General features: G+C 42.1%; 1 protein-coding gene across 2 annotated transcripts in view; it reads left to right on the forward strand.

Annotated features, from left to right (window-relative positions):
* Window positions 1-891: 891 nt before the first annotated feature.
* The window catches only part of CRTAC1 (cartilage acidic protein 1), a 30,964-nt gene continuing 14,963 nt past the window's right edge, over window positions 892-16,892 (forward strand). For both annotated transcript variants that reach the window (XM_070945854.1, XM_070945855.1), the window contains exons 1-4: window positions 892-1,033; window positions 7,377-7,579; window positions 14,690-14,886; window positions 16,708-16,838. In XM_070945854.1, the coding sequence (XP_070801955.1) occupies window positions 980-1,033; window positions 7,377-7,579; window positions 14,690-14,886; window positions 16,708-16,838 (585 nt within the window). In that variant the 5' untranslated portion in view covers window positions 892-979. The remainder of the gene's footprint in view (window positions 1,034-7,376; window positions 7,580-14,689; window positions 14,887-16,707; window positions 16,839-16,892) is intronic.

The following is a 16,892-nucleotide window of genomic DNA, read 5'->3' on the forward strand; positions in this document are numbered from 1 at the left end:
TCTTCCACCTTTTCCCTTGTCTCTCGCTAACAGAGGAGAAGCCAGGTTTTCCCATCTTCAACCAAACTTGTGAGGCAGTGGAGACACACGGCAACAGGTCAGGGGTGGCGAAGATCATTAGGGGCATAAAGAGAGGTGTTAGGATCAATGGAAAACGGGGCGGCGAGAGCAAATGTCTGGAGACTTTGGGCACAGCGGAGGGTACTGCCTGGGAGTCGGGGAAGGGGAGGAGAGGGTTGTTACTGGAGGAGGCGCCAGCGCTGTTTCCCAAGGCCACAGCCCTCTTGGCAAGCCCACCCCACTCATCCATCCTTGGGTTGCGAGGGTCCCCGGCTTTACTTCGTTCATCTTTGCACACAGCTTCTCCACTTTCCAGCCAGTGCACTTTTCCTCTGATCTTTTTCTTCACCTAAAAGAAACGGGATAGAAGATAGTCCCGTCAAAATTGGCTTCAAGGAGGCGCAGGACAGGTGGCACCTGCGATACCCACGCCCACTCTGCTCTTCTTTGTGGCCAAGGGTGGTGTCGTCGGAGCAGTATTGCTCCCTTACAAAGGTTACACGCCTGCTCTTGAAAGCTGCTTCCCCCACCCCACCCACCCACCCACCCACCCACCCACACACACACACACACACACACACACACACAAACCAGCTTCACCGCCCGTCACAGTTTGGCTCCGTATTGATCGGCGCTGCCTGGCCGCGCTTCCCCTGCAATTCCAGGTAGTAAATCAGTGCCAGGCGACTCCACCTCCCGGCGTTGCCATTGGGTGCCTGCTGTGCTCGGGTCGCCGTGATTGGTCGCCTCGCGGGCACAAGCCTTTACATAAGAAGGCGCTCGCTCTGCTGACTTGATAGAGCCGGAGAGATACACATTCACGCACGCCGAGACCGAAAGAGCGGTGGCCAGAGAGCGGACACTAACACGACAAGCACCCGCACGTGAACAGGGCAGTCCGCCCGCCTGCCCGCTCCGGATGCTTCGCGGCCAGCTGGTAGGCATGGAGCTGCCCCGGCAACCCACTTGCCCGGTGAGTACAACTGTTTCCTGCCCTGCTGAGCCCAAGCCGACCGGGGCAAAGTTTTCCAAATTCCCAAAGAGATGGAGACTTTGGGTGGGAAGAAAAGTTGCAGTTGGCGAACGATGCGGGGCGGGAGGAGGCTATGGAAGCGTAGTCGAGGGCCACGTGAGACTGGCGGGCGGAATTTGGGGTTGAGGGGTGGGCTTCTGGGAGAGAGCGGTGGGGAGGGGCCGTGTGAAAAAGCCCGGGCTTCGGAAACCAGGGAGTAAGAAGTGGAATTGAAGGTTTGAGAGAAGCGATGGGGACGGGGAAGCACTTTTGTGCGCTGGGGATGTGCTGAAGAGCCGCTGTGGAGACAGCTATCGGCTGTCCAATGGCACGCTGGATCTTCCTGAGCAGGGAGCCGTTTCTTGGAGTGCTCGCCTCCGGCAGCGAGCAAAAACTGAGTGCCAAGGTGACTGCTGCTCTCCAGATTGCACTAATGCTGCTGGTGGCGGCAGCTGCTAGTAGTGGCAATGCCAGTGTTGAGGTTGGCTTGATACCCTGCAGTTTGACATGGCCGAGGAAAGGCATGGTTCCAACTCTGAAGTGTAACTCTATGGGCCCGGGAGTTCTGGCTGCTTCCTGAAGATCTGATAGGTCTGGTTCCAAATTCTTTGATTTTGTGGGGGAAAAGACTATCCCTTGCCTGCAGTATTAATGCAGGATCTGGGCTGGGAATAGCAAACTCTGGAAAGACAGCAATGCAGACAAAGCCAGTAGCTTTTTCTTGTTAGTGGCTTCAGAAAGGAAAAAAACAAAAAAACAAAATTTGGAACCAGAAACAATACTTGCTCATTACTGAAGCTCAAACCTGAATTTTATGATGTCAATTCTTTTGATTGGTTGAACCCGTTTGCCCTCCTACACTTTGAACAAGAACCTGGTGGGTTGGCATCTTGTGACATTTCTTAACTAGGTTGATATCAGCACACGTCATTGGCTGAACAGACATGATGTCACAGAGAAGGATACAGGAATCCATTTGGACAACAACTCTGTGAACGAGTGATGTCACTAGTCTACAATGAGACAGAAAACCCTGTGTCACTGTGAGGCTTTTGGAAAAGCATCTATATTATATTGGTGATGTGGTTCTATAGGAGTTCAACTATCATTTAGGAAAATTGCAGAAAGTATGGAGTAGAAACTGCTTGCTAATGCGGAACAGCGGTCCACTTAAAAGTTTGGTTCTGCTATGGCCACTCATTTGAAAGTACAGGATTTGCCAGGAGAATGTATCAACTGAGAAAATTGCATACAATTTCTTCTCCCTTCCTCTGAACAATGGCAAGAAATCAAAGCATGCATTTATTAGGGGATTATTGCATAGTGTTAGAATGTTATGCAAATCCCAATTTCTTTCCGACAGAAGAAATCTGTTGTCACCAACCCTACTGGTTTCTGCATATATGGGTACAAATAGCAGTATGATCAGCCACGCCCTAATAGATCATGAAAGTCATGGAAATATGCAGCTGCAGACATACCCTCTTGAAGCGCCTTCTCTCTAGTTTGACAATACACATCCCTGTTCCAAACACTATTCTTTTAGAAGCTTTTCATCCAGTCAGCATTTGGAATCACATGACTAGAAAACTAGAAGACAACTACAAAAAGCGGGATTATTATCACAGTCTTGTGATTTGGGGCAAATTTGCTGCAGCAGGGGTTCAGAATGCGCATTTTGTCCATACAGCATTCTCTGTGTTAAGAGCAGACCCCTGGTATAATAAAAGATCATAAGGTATAGGGCATGAAGTCATGCAGATGATTTCCATCAATGTCCACAGCAAGAACAAAATGGCGTCCACTATTTTTTTTTCCAGCTGCCAAGGACATGGAAAACCATATCTGTCCCTTTTAATCCTAACAGACACCTAAGACTGTTTCTGATCTTGGTTTGGTTCAAGAAGTAAGTGGATTCAATCTTGAATCCTCTTAACCTATCCGTATCTTCCACTTACAGAGCCGACTTGAAGAGGCAAAGGGAAGCGATCAAAAACAATGTAGGAGGTAGCACATGAATGCCTTGCTTCAGTCCATTGCTTTTCTATACAATCCTGTTTGAACATGGGGATGGAGAGATTCTCCTTGCTTTTCCTTTATTGTGGCATCCTGCATCTTGAGACTTTCCATGGGCATCCAATAGTGACTTTTGCAGGCATATTGGCAGGGATTGCTGAATTGCCACCCCCAACCCATGAAGTAAAATCTCAAAACCCGGGAACAAAACAGGGATAGGCAACCTTTGGAATCCAGTAGACACATTGGGAATTTTGAGTCATGTCATGAACAATATCACAAAATGGCTTCCATAGTCACAAAACTGTCAATTTTTAAAAAGACAAATGTGAAATTGATCCTCACCACTCCCTTTGGCTTCAGCTTCCAATCCAAAATACTCTGTTCCACGCCCAGCTTTACTTTTGTTTTGAGATTATTTTGGAGGTCCAGGAAGTCCCTTTCTAAACAAAGCCTTGAGCTGCTACCACCTACCATTTTTGTTTTCTAAGTAAGTCCGAAAATTGTAGGTGACTTAGAGGTGCTCATAAGAATGATGCTGGAGGCTGTTATCTTGCTTTGCTATATGCCAACTTCTTGGTTCAATTTTTCACTTGAAAAAGAAATAGTAGTATCCACTGAGTTAGGGGACTCAGTAGCACCGAAGGGAGCCTTCACCAGTTTGTTGGTGTACAGGTAGTCCTCAACTTACAACAGTTCATTTAGTGACCATTCGAAGTTACAATGTCATTGAAAAAAGTGTCTTATGACCATTTTTCACAAACATTGCAGCATCCCCATGCTCATATGATCAAAATTCAGATGCTTGACAACTGACTCATACTTATGACAGTTGCAGTATCTCAGGATCATGTGATCCCCTTTAATGACCTTCTGACAAGCAAAATCAATGGGGAAGTCAGATTCACTTAACAGTCATGTTACCAACTTAACAACTGCAGGGATTCACTTAACAACTGTGGCAAAAAGGTCGTAAAATGTCTCAGCAACAGAAATATTGGGTTCAACGGAGGTCGTAAGTCGAGGACCTGTACTTGGATGTCATTTTGTTCACCCGGGACTAGAAACTTCACCAGCTGACTTGGGACTACCGGTAGATCATGTATGGATTTAGATAGAGATAATAACAATTACACTATCTTTCCCCTATCTGACACTCTTATGATATATTTGGGTCCAAATTCCAGTCATCCCAATCTAGTGAGATGTGCTGGCTAAGGTTAATAAGAATTATGTTCCAATATTTGGGAGGAGCTAAGCTATGCAAATGCCACAAAATTGAATAGATTTGTATTAGAATCTCTAGGAAAGTTGTGTATAAATTATAATGCAGGTCCAATGCAAAAATGAAATTTGGGGCTGCGGGTACGATTAATATTTAATCTGTATGTCTTTTCCTGTGAAATACTTTATAGTGGCTATAACGTATGATGAAATATAGGATCCTGGTTCCTAATCAGTTTTCCTCAATAACTATTGGAAACTGTTCAAAATAAGCCTAAATGGAACTATTTTCCATAAAAGGATTTTGTAATGTGTTCAGCAACTTTATCTGACAGCGCTAGGAGCATAAAAACCAGGTCTTCCAAGGTCCAAGGGGAAAGCTGAAATCCCAGAAGAGGAAGAGCAGGGGTTACAAGGATCAAGTACATTTTCTTCACTGCCTGCGCACAGGTGCAAGCTCTGAGTGCATGTTTGTGCGTGTTTAGGAAGGCAACTTAATTAATGGCCATTTCCCTAATGATCTATCTGGAAATGCACACTGATGTATGAGTTTAATTAGCTCAAGCCAAATGCTGGGAGCGCGACAGAAGAACACGTTGTCTTTGTCACCAGGCGCCTGTTACTATCCTATGTTTATGGAAACTTATTTAATGAAGAGTTAATCTGTGCCTAAACTGGAGGATAGTACCAGCTACTGGCCTTGTATGATGGATTGTTTTGCTGTGGAAGAACACAAGAAAGATGCATGTGCTCTTGTACTTACTACCTGGTCATTTGATCTATAGATACCTATGAATGGCTCCTTCATTGTTTCTAAACCGAATAGGTAGAGTTTTTCCTGAAGAGGACCAAACCTGATAGCTCCTGATATTATCACATTATAACTATTCATAGTAATCATTATTAATTGCAATTATATGCACCCGGGGCCTCCTCTCTTATATAACGGGAATAACCAAGTTTACTGAGACTTTTCAGTTTTTGTTTTTGGTAGGTTTCTTATATTTCAGGCCACATCATGAATTCTGCAGCCCTAAATTCTACTGCAAAGCATAATGAAATAGATAAATTTCATCAACTGCCTCTTCAGAGAATAATTTTGAGCATATGGTGATTTCAATGAAGTCATGGAAAGTCTTAGAGGCTTGCTGATCTTCAAGCAGGAGGCGAAAAGGCTTAGGACATGCCTAGTTATAGTACCATCTGCCTATCAGTGTAGGTAGAGTGGATACTCACAATTGTTCAAGACCACCTCTGGGTTTGGATACAGCAGGAAGATTTGCAAGAGCTTACCTTGAGATCTGTTTTGTAGAATCCTGTTTGAACATGGGGATGGAAGTAGAAGTGTTAATACCACAGGGTACTTCTAAGAGGGGTTAGGACAGTCCCAAAAGGCCAATAATAGAGCTAATGAGTTATTATCTGTAGAAATGTTCACAAGACAGATTACCTATTCCATAATGCATTTTGACAGCCTTCTTATTCACACAATCAGGATGGATAAAACATGATGAAACGATGGGCTTCTCCCCCTTCACACTTTCATTCCAAGGGACTTTAAAGGAACTATTGATTCTAACCTACAATACTGATTATAAGAATACTCCAAACTGACAGCCCTGGCTGGGAGAGGAAAGATAGTTATTAACATAAAATATAAGACTTTTCATATGCGGATACTGACAGAATGAAGAAGTGCCTTTTTTCTTGCTAAGCTTTAACTACTCTTGTTGTGTTTACAAATGAGGGAAGAGATGTTCATCTATTTTAAGGATTAACGAATCTCATTGCAAAATTGCCTTCTCAGAAAGTAAAAGAGGCTATCCTATCTCAGAGTCTACCTTGAACTGAAAGGTGATTTCTGGCAAAAAGATGCTTTATTTGCTGCCATCTTCTTTTTTTGCATGGACTTCTCCATAGGAGAGATCAACAGACATTCTGTGGAAGTGCTTTAATTTGGAGAAGATCCTGCCTCAAGAAGCAGACTGGATGGCTCTCAGGATTGTCTGATTTTCATCAGAGTTACTGGAAAGTTATGAAGCAGAGTGTGATCAACTTAAAACAGAAATGTGATGTTATTAAAATACTTGCTCACATCACTGCATTTGGGTTTAAATCTACACTGTTGCCTGGTGCTTTTTTATAGATTCTTTCTCTGCCATCTTCTAGCTCAGGGTAGCCACAAAATCAAATCCTACCCTTTGGGACATTCTTCTTGAAGGAATGAATTAAGGTGATTTCTCTTCCTTTTAATTCTGATGAATGAATGCGAGATTTAATGGTCTAACCTAGTATATATTTTTTCTCTTCAGCAGGGATGTGGAATTCTGAAGCTAATATGGTTTCACATCCCAGAGTGAATTCTGAGACAGCTGAATTGACTTTCAGTCCTGAAACTAGATGTTTGGTACGAACTATTGTGTCAGCACATCCTGCTCTTCACAACAGCTGAAATTTTCCATAGATCTAGCATGCCAATGCTTCCCCCCTAAAGTTCAGAAGATTAAGAAACAGAAGTTTCCTGCCCACAATAAAGTAAAAAAAAACATCTCTATTGGTACTTGAGCATTAGGCAATTGCTGACCAATCCAGAACCAAACCAAAGTCTCTAAAACTGCTTGCCCAATTATGCAATGCTACCCCTAAGAATTTATCAGGATGGTTATATCGGATCCCTACCAATGCTTATCTGCATGGTTAAGTAGCAATGAAATGAGCAAAGCGAGCTAGATTTTGAGCCATGCTGGCACAGTGATTAGAATGTTGTACAGCAGGCAAATTCTGCCCACAGCCTGGAGTTCGATCCTGACCGTCTTAATATTGATTCAGCCTTCCATCCTTCCGAGGTTGGTAACATGAGAACCCAGATTGTTGGGAGCAATATGCCAACATTTGTAAACAAACCAGAGAGTGCTGTAAAGCAGTATGGAGCAATATATAAGTCTAAGTGCTATTGCTATTTTCCATAGTTTTATAACTATCTGTTACAGAATTCCTGCATTAAGAAAAAAAATTCCCAGCTACTAAGTGAATGGGTGATGTAGCCACATGCTTGTCTTTATAGGTGCCAAGGTTGCTGCTACTGCTGTTGTGGAGCCTGGTTCTGCCTTGGCCTGGTGAAGGATCCCAGCGCAGTAAACCCATGTTCACAGCAATCACGGATCAAATCCTTCCTCCTGACTATGACAGCAACCCGACTCAGCTCAACTATGGTGTGGCTGTGACCGATGTAGACCAGGATGGAGACTTTGAGATTGTCGTTGCTGGGTGGGTACCAAGAAAAATGCTAAGTATTGCTAGGTGCATGGGAAGTTGTGGGGGGGAGGGGCTGCCACCCCACAAGGAGGCATATTTGAGGAAAAGAATAGTCTAGAGCAGTGGTTCTCAACCTGTGGGTCGGGACCCCTTTGGGGTGGAACAACCTTTTCACAGGTGTCGCCTAAGACCATCAGAAAACACATATTTTCAATGGTTTTAGGAATAATTTTATGGTTGGGGGTCACCACAACATGAGGAACTGTATTAAAGAGTCGTGGCATTAGGAAGGTTGAGACTCACTGGTCTAGAGTTAACAGGATGCAAGGAAGATGGTTACATCCCAAAAGCTGGTCTCATACAGAAGGTAAAAAACACAATGTATATTATTATTATTATTATTATTATTATTATTAAATTTCTATATTGCCTTCCTCACAATCTCAAGCACCTCTGGGCAGGTTTGGCTAACTGCCATACAGTATATGAATTAGTATGTGTATTGCCATACAGTAAGAATCAAATATATAGATTTGTTTGTAAGCCATGACCCAACTATTATTTATTTTCATCATGGTATATTGAACAAGCTATAATGGTCCAATTCACATATAAGAAAAGCCTTAAATCACCTTATAATCACGATGGCTGGATGCATATATTGTATTAATTCAAAACTAAACAAATCACATTAAAGTTTAATACAGTGTATGAATTCAGACCCTGTTTCTCAGAAGAACTTGGCCACTGCTATGTTTGTGGGGTTTTATAAATGTTCTGGACTAAAACTAACATTCCCAGTTAGTGGGATCTGGTTTTGCTGGTTGAGGCCTATGAGAAATGTCTTTGAAAATCCCTGAAGGGCATTAAATTGGTGAAGGCTGTAAAAAGAAGGAAAAGTATACATGTTTATACTCTGCTTTGCTCTTAGGACATGTAAAGATTGATATGGATCCTCTGGAATAAGCCAAAAATAACATCTGTGCAATGATTCAATTCCAGATGTGTGTGTGGAACTACTGTGTATGTCTATGTGGAACTACTGTACAGTTGCATCCTCAAAGCTTACAGCTCAACTGTCTCCCACATGATCACTTCCCTGATTAACTGCCTCTGCCAGTAGCCTTCTCAGCTCCCACCCCAACTTCCCCAACCTGTCCAGGCTGCAATCATGACCTAGAAGTAGGGGCCAGAGAGGACTGTCTCTTTATAGCTGGCCACTGCTTGTATAACTTGGACTAACATAAAACATGTCTCAGTTGCACTGAGCTGGAAAGAACATATATTCATTGAAAAGCTCTTCTGTCTAGGATTTCCTAGAAAACAGAGAAATTGTTTCTGTAACCACATTCATTTCACTGAGCCTTCGCAATCTCTTCTTGGCCTTGATTTTTCCTAGCTCTTGCTAAATTGTTTTCCATCTATTCATACCATCCCTATAGCAGGAAGAGAGGATAGCAAGTCTGCTTTAAACACATGGACTACTAGGGCCATAGTTTTAGAGGCCCACATTTTTCTCTTTCATCCCCACTGGGCTGCCAGGGACCTCAGTTGCCCTGAAGTTGCATTCAGTCTCAGTGGTCTCCCAGGATCTTTCACTAACAGATTCACATCTTCATGGCTAGCAATTTTTCATTTGGATTCATCTGTATGTAGCCTCTTCAAAGGTTGCTCATATCAGTAAAACATTAAACTGCTCCACAAGCTGTAGTCCCCGTGCTGCTACACAGGCTCTATGGAATAGTGACTATGGAAGAGCAGTCTTCAGCTTTACTGAATGATCACAGAGAAGAAGCCACCCAGACTGGATGGGGAAGCTGTTCTAGACCAGGGCAAAGCATGCAAAAAAGCCTGCCTTCAAACATCCATTTTTTTCATGTCCTGGGGGGATATGCAGCATATAATTTAACAATTGCTGTGATTCACTTAACAACTGTGGCAAGAAAGATAACGAAATGGGGCAAAATCCACTTAACAAATGTTTCACTTACCGGCAGAAATTTTTGGCTCAATTGAAGTTGTAATTCGAGGACTACCTGTAATTGGAACCTAGTTCTAGCCTCTAACCATCAGGTCAAAGCTGTTACTATATCTCCTTGGCTGAAGTGGAGCCATACAGTCATAGGCGTACTGATAACATCCCACCCTAAACTAAAGAATGGCCTCTCTTGATAGTTTCATATATGTGTTAAAAGGAATGCAAGATAAGACTTGACCTCTTCTCCCCCATCAACACTGATTTCTCCAATTTGATTCTCCACTGATTCCCCCTCTCTCTGTATGTGTATATGTGTGTGTGTGTGTATATACACATATACATATACATATACATATACACATACACATACACATACACATACACATGTTTTTCTCTCGAAGCACCTGGTCTACCCCAATATGGGAGGGAGCATACTGCTTCCCTTTAGCCTTTATTTCTTTATCAGCAAATATAAATTTTATACACACACACATACTTTCAGGTTGGGGAACTTTTTCCCTTCAATTCTTCATGCTGACCTTCCCCAATCTGATGCCCTCCAGTTGTGTTGTAATGATAGCTTCTAGAATTTTCCTGCCTGGAAATTCTGGGAATTGTAATCCCAATGTAACTGGAAAACTTGTTTGGGAAATGCTGCTTTATACAAAGACTGTGATCTTTGGAGCCCAGATTATCTTATTAAGTCTAGAAAACTGTTGAGAGACAGGTCTTTCTCATAGGTGAGGAAAAGTTTAGGCAAGTCAAGACAAGTGGAAAAGTGCCCTGGTTTGACCTGAAGGAAAACAAACTTTCTCTCACTCTGAGGAGAGGCAACCTTCTCTCTCGCTCTTCTGACAGCCTCAATGTGCACCTTGACATTGTGTTAATTGGCTGCAGCAGAGTGAGAGAGTGCTTCATCGCATTATTGACAGTGTGCTTGCCTTGAGTTGGTGCACAGGAGTGAGCAGGCATTCAGCTGTGTGCTCCTTGCATCCCTAATCTGACAGTCCCTTGAAGAGGAAGGATAGAAGGAAATGGAAACCAGCCTGGCCAGCTGCTCAAAGAGGAACAGCATGTTTTGCCTTTAGGGTGATCATGTTGGACATACCTTGACAAATATGCATATGGAGAAGTTGAAGTTTCCCATGAATGAACAATCAGGAATGTGTTCATACTTGCCAGGGCTACTTTAATGTATCATTAAGAAGAGGCAAGTTATCACACAGGAAACAATACCTTATTTATTTATCACATTTTTAAACCTCACATCTCCCTCACAAAAGAACTCTATGTTAGAACGGTATGAGTCCAGCTCTTAAAAGATCCTCATAATCTCTATCTAGGAATTCTATAATCCTGTCAAGAACAAATAAGTATCAGATAATGAACTGACTATTCTGACTAGGCTGTTGTCACAGGTAGACTTCAGCTCACTGGTTTCCCCAACCTGCTGCCCCTCCACTTGTTGGGCTGTAGTGCCTCACCCCTAACTCTTATCTAGTAGTTAGGAATGATAAGGGCTCCAAATTTGGAGAAATCAATTCTAATTCTCAAATACTACAAAAAGAAATTGATGGTCCCTTCTGAATGATTGTAAGTGATGCATTAACACAAGGAGACTAAATACTGGGCTGCACATCTCATATTTAATAATATTACAATTACTTAAAATAATGATGATGGATAATCCTTGTAAATGATATAAAATTCTAAGTGTGGGAATCAGCACTTCTCCCAATTTTACTGACTACAAAGTCACATTTCCTTAGATTTGTAGGCTTCATTACAGGATATCTACCCTACAGCTTTCCTTAATTTAGCTCCCTCTAGATATTTCAAATAATAAATCCATAAGACCCATTCAACGTATGATTGGAAAATATAGGGAAGTTAGTTCAAAACATCTTGAGAGTGCTCAAATGGGAAAGGTTGTAGCTTTTCCCCAAAATTGCTAGCCAGAATGCTAATTCAACCAATTTCACTGGGAATGCTGGAAGTGATCATTCACTTGAAGGGGGAGGAGGACTTTTTACAATAAGATATTCCTCTGGGTAAGAATTATATTCAACCTGTTCCTGATTAATCCCTGATTGCTTCCATTTCTTAGAAGGCAACTTTACCCGGCAAACTTAACTCATTAATCTATGTGTTCACCTGAATCCATCCATCCTTTTTATTCCCGTCATTCCTCTGACCTTCCTTCATGGATGTGCATTCCAGACGCGACATCTCCATCACTCTGTCCTAAACTGTCACCACGTTGTTAGTATTCTTACTAAAGTAGAAACATTGTGCTAGTTCTTTAGTTATGGCCTTAACAGAGGCAAGCAGAGCAATTGGACCCTCCTTCTGAGATATGATTTATTTGTAGCCTGAAAAGGACTTACTTCTGCTTTTGCTATACTTCTTCACATTTATTCTGAGATGCACTGTAATTGTCTGTCCGTCCATTCCCACCCCCCACCCCCAAACATGCATCTTTAGGGCACAATAGTGACTTGTTTGGTATTTAAACTTAAAGCCCTTTGACAGAATTGGAATGGAATACAATGAAAACAAAAGAAAATGTTATCATAATATATTTAAAAGGCAATACATTAAAAAACAATAACAGTAATAAAGAAGTCACCTAAATTCCTGTGAGGGCAAAAAAAATGTAATCCGGCAGTGAAAAGATACAATAATGTCACTTTTGTGGAAGGGACATTTGATCATAGCAGAGGAGATCTTAGTACTGAATAGTACCTTGGCAGGCCGGCACACAGGAGGCCCTACAAGCAGTAGCAGCATATTCCCTTGACAGGGCACTCAAAACCCATACCTTGGATTTCACAGTTTAAGAGTGAGAAATATATTAGAACTGCTGCCACCAGAAGACGGTCTATGCAAAGTTTGCAAGTATCATTTGCAGATCTAATATACCCGGTATTTCTAATTTCCTTTTGATATTGCTCTTAATAAAGAATAACAAAGCATCTCATTCAGCCATGGGCTGCAGCTGCCCATATTTAGACAACTTTGCATCTCAGAGTGCAACCTTTTGCAGGAAGATTCCCACCCTAAGATTGCCAGTGCTATGCTTTCTAATATAGTGCATTTCAAATCTTGCAATGATTAAATAAATTAAAGAATATGATTCTGAAAGAGATAGTGGAACAACATGTTAAAATAAAAGCCAGACATGTGGCTTTTATTACATGTAAGTTTCTTTCCCTCTGATCTTTCTAGAAGAAGACTATGGGAGATCTTGAAGTTAGTCAAGTAGTTGAAAGATTCCAAGAGGCAGATTATTAAATCAGCCATAATATAAACTACAGTTTTTTCTGAATCTATTTTTATTAAAAGCTGAAGAATCTGAAAATATATATATTGCACCACATGTGAACAAGACACACATCTTAAAATAGAGGATTACCATGTTTTCTGAAGGCAGTTTTTCCTACTTCAGATTACAAAGTCCTCACTTCAAAATACACTTGGAATAGTAGCCAAAATGTGTTACTAGGCATTTCATAGACCCACTGACACATAAAATTCAGCCTCTGATGCAGGCTTGGCCCTTTGCATTAATTGGTTTCTTGAAAGGCTCCCTTCTTGATCTCCTTTGAGGACAAGATATTTTCCCTTGGGTTTTCAAATATTGCCCTCAAGGTTTTATCAAATTCTATATTTATTACTAGCTACTAGGGCTCCCTCCCTGCCCTCCTCCTCTGTTGTATTTTCTCTCTATGCTGTACATTTTCAGCCTTAGCAAACTCTATGCTAACCACATTAGAGTCACACATCATTAGCTGCCAGATGAAACCACTCAGGCGTTTCTGCAACTTTGCATTGTGTGATGTTAACATGGATGGATGTCTCAAAGAATTCAGAACTCTCCCTTAATCAAACAAGCAGAATTCTACACAACTAGAGGAAGGGTATACTTTGGCCAAATCCATTAATAAGACAGATAAGTACTCTATAAAAGCAGTATTCTTGATCTGATACTGTAGTAATTTAGGTTTTTGTCAGTGCTGTATCAGAGATCTTCCCAGTGTCTCTTCCTGACAAGGGCTTTAGGTCAAACCCATGTAATATGCCTTTTAACAATACAGTCCCAGATAAATCCTGATTCCTGAATAGGAGGGGAAACTTCTATTTGCATCTTGCATACATTAGATGTCTGAAATAAGATAAGAAAGAAATTTCTTTTGGGTCTTTACCATTTGGTTTCCATTTTCCTGAGGAGCCCCAGTGGTGCCTGCCTTAATCCCCAAATCCTTCAGCATGTCAGAAAAGATTTAGAAAAAGAACTCTTGTCTATAAATATAGGAAACACAAAATCCAGCCCTTCTTCTTTAACCTATTTTTCCAAATGAATCTCACTGATCTGAAGAAGGAAGAATGGAACAATATAAGCTACGTGGTAAATCAAAATGATTTAAACATGCTTAACTATAAGTGGCATAACATTTTTATGTGCATTTATCTTACATTGGATGAAAAAATAGACTTTCCTAATATTTTTTAAAAATATAATCCTAAACTCCATAAGCATCAGTCCTCCTGAACTTTGTCCTTTGTCCTATGAAGGGTTTTAATCAACTCTGGTTAATTATGTGTCTCGAAATCTTACCAGATTAATGTATTAAATCTGTACTTCAAAGCATTTTCATAAATGTGTGATGTGTTCAGCAGACATGAGGAAAACAATGGCTCTATTCCTTTTTCTCTGTTGACTTTTTCTCACAAAATAGGACAGTTTTTTGGAAAGGTAGCTGTGGCAGTTGCTGAGAGCCGTGTGACTCATTAAAATCTAACAAATCCATTATGGCAGAAAAGAGGCAGGGAGGTGATTAATCCAGTGTGCTAGAACTCAGGCTGAGTTACTGGCTTCTTAATAAGGCGGAGCGGTGCAAACGATGAAAAAATATGGAAAGCATATTGGTTCCCACCACTGTTCTCTTCATTAAAGTCCATTCCTTTCCCTTCTCCAAGAAGATATTGGGAATGCTTGGTTGCCTAATTGAGGAAGTACATTAGCAGCAATAGAAAACTTCACTTTGATAGGAAAAAAAAAAGAGAAAAACTATTGAGAAGTCCTAATATCTGAAACCATTCTTGTTCACTCTTGCTTCATTTCTTACTCTCTGTTCCTTTAGGTACAATGGACCCAACCTGGTGCTGAAGTACGACAAGGCACGGGGCCGGCTGTTAAATCTTGCAGTGGATGAACACAGCTCCCCCTACTATGCACTGAGGGATCGCCAGGGCAATGCAATTGGTGTGACAGCCTGTGACATTGATGGAGATGGATGGGAGGAAATTTACTTCCTAAACACCAATAATGCCTTTTCTGGTGTGTGTCAAAGTCACCCATCCCTGGCATTTAATTTACCACTGATAACCAAATTAACGCATCAAACCTTTTGAATGGTCTTTGCATTTCCCTTCATCTTCTGATATCCATCCAACTATGATATACAACATACTATATGCCTGGAAATCATCCCATTGTAGCAGCTTAACCAGTGCTGACTAGTTCCAGGATCCATTTAACCTGCCCAAAAGAGGTGACAGAAACTAGAAGTGATTCTCAGAGGGGACACATAGTGATGTGGCTGGATGAAGACCAGGAGTCTGTTCAGCCATCTTTCTTTCTTGTTTGTGGTGTCCTGAAGGCTGCCCTCTGCATAGTTTACTCTGGGACCTCCTCTGCTAGCCTTGTACCAATGGCGTTCATTTCCTGACCTTCACTGGCCACCAGGGTGGGATGTTTCAAGCCTGGAGTTAATTTCCCAGCTGAGTGATTTTGTCGATTCTCTGGCAGCAGTGGGGCTGGCAGAAGGGGGGTGGGAGGAGGTGTAGAGAGACTTAGCTGCTGACTCAGGGTTTTGCCAGATCTCTAGTTGCCAGAAGTGACTGCAGCTCTTGAGGGCTTAAAATTGCAGGGGATGAAGGAGCGCCTCTGGGACAATGTTCCTTGAGGTGAATAGGACAGAGGGAAAATGGCAAACCTCTGAAGCATCTAGGCCTCTGTGGCTCCACTGTTGTTATTGTTTTCCTTTGGGAGGACGAGTATCTAACTGCTAGGCTGGCACTAGACTCCTTTACGATACGGTCTTGCCAAAGTCACATATGTAGCACTAGTCCACGTCTGTACCCTGCCAGCGTAATCTTTATGGCCTAGCCCTTGCTTAATAGAAATTGCAGTTAGAATAACAGGCCACTTTTCTTTTCTGAGCTTCAGATGGGCTTGTGGGATTTTCTGGGAAATGCTGCTTGACCATTGGCTTTTCTGTTAAGATTCCATGCTGGATTTTGGCTGCTTCTAGATTCTTTCTGAATAGCTTGTGGCAACCCTGGAACGACGATTGCTTTCCTCCCACTTGGTCAAAGTCCCTCTTTAGATCTCTGTGGCCCTTTCCCTAGAAAAAACACCATCAAGCCCCTGCTCCTTCCAGAGTTGGGCTGGGCCCATTACCTGCCTCATCGATCTACTCTTGGTTCTGCTTATCTGTCTTCCTGACACACCTAATTATAGCTTTGCAGCTACCAAAGACTCCCACTCTTTAGATCAGCCAATCACATTACTCCCGGCATCAGGGTCTGGCCATCGATTTTTTGTTTTCCCTTTTCCCTTTATGATGTACATGGCTCCGTGCTGCTTTGGCACATTTTTCCTTAATGAATGTATTCTTCTGGACCTCCCTTACCAACACTTAAGCTTTGTTGGAGTTTCTGCATTCACAGCAGTGCAGTCCCAGTCAAAGCCCTGCATACTAGCTAGCAGTTAGAGACTCACTGAGAGTGGGTATTGGAGTGGAGAAGCTTTAAAGCCTGACAATCAGGAACTAGGTGCTCAAAGTGGACAAGAAAAAAAAGGATTCAGTTTGTAGTGATAAGGTGGGATTGTTTGATGGTCACATACACAATCTGCACGTACGTACAAATTTCAGATCTGCATAGTGCAATTGTGTTGTTTCAGGATGGGTTTATGCCAAATCTTTCCACCTCTGATCGCTGGAATCTTGGAGCCCTTTTTCCAAAGGACTCAGCTGAGGTTCTAAAGAAAACACAGCTCTGCCTGGTTCCCCATCTTTGACAGGAGAAAGAATGTACTGAGATGGAGTACAGCCTGAAGCCATAAGATGCTTGATGTCTTCTCTCTCTTTCCCAGGTGTAGCCACCTATACAGATAAACTATTCAAGTTCCGCAATGGGCGCTGGGAGGACATCTTGAGCGATGAGGTGAACCGGGGTGTAGCAAGCCGGTTTGCTGGGCGTTCTGTGGCTTGCGTAGACAGGCTGGTGAGTGCATGAGTTTGGCTCACGGGGGCTATCATCTCAGAATCGCTGATCTCT

Source organism: Pituophis catenifer, unplaced genomic scaffold (genome assembly GCF_029215685.1).
Source record: "Pituophis catenifer annectens isolate HBS135680 unplaced genomic scaffold, rPitCat1.0.hap2 SCAF_6, whole genome shotgun sequence".
NCBI lineage: Eukaryota > Metazoa > Chordata > Lepidosauria > Squamata > Colubridae > Pituophis > Pituophis catenifer.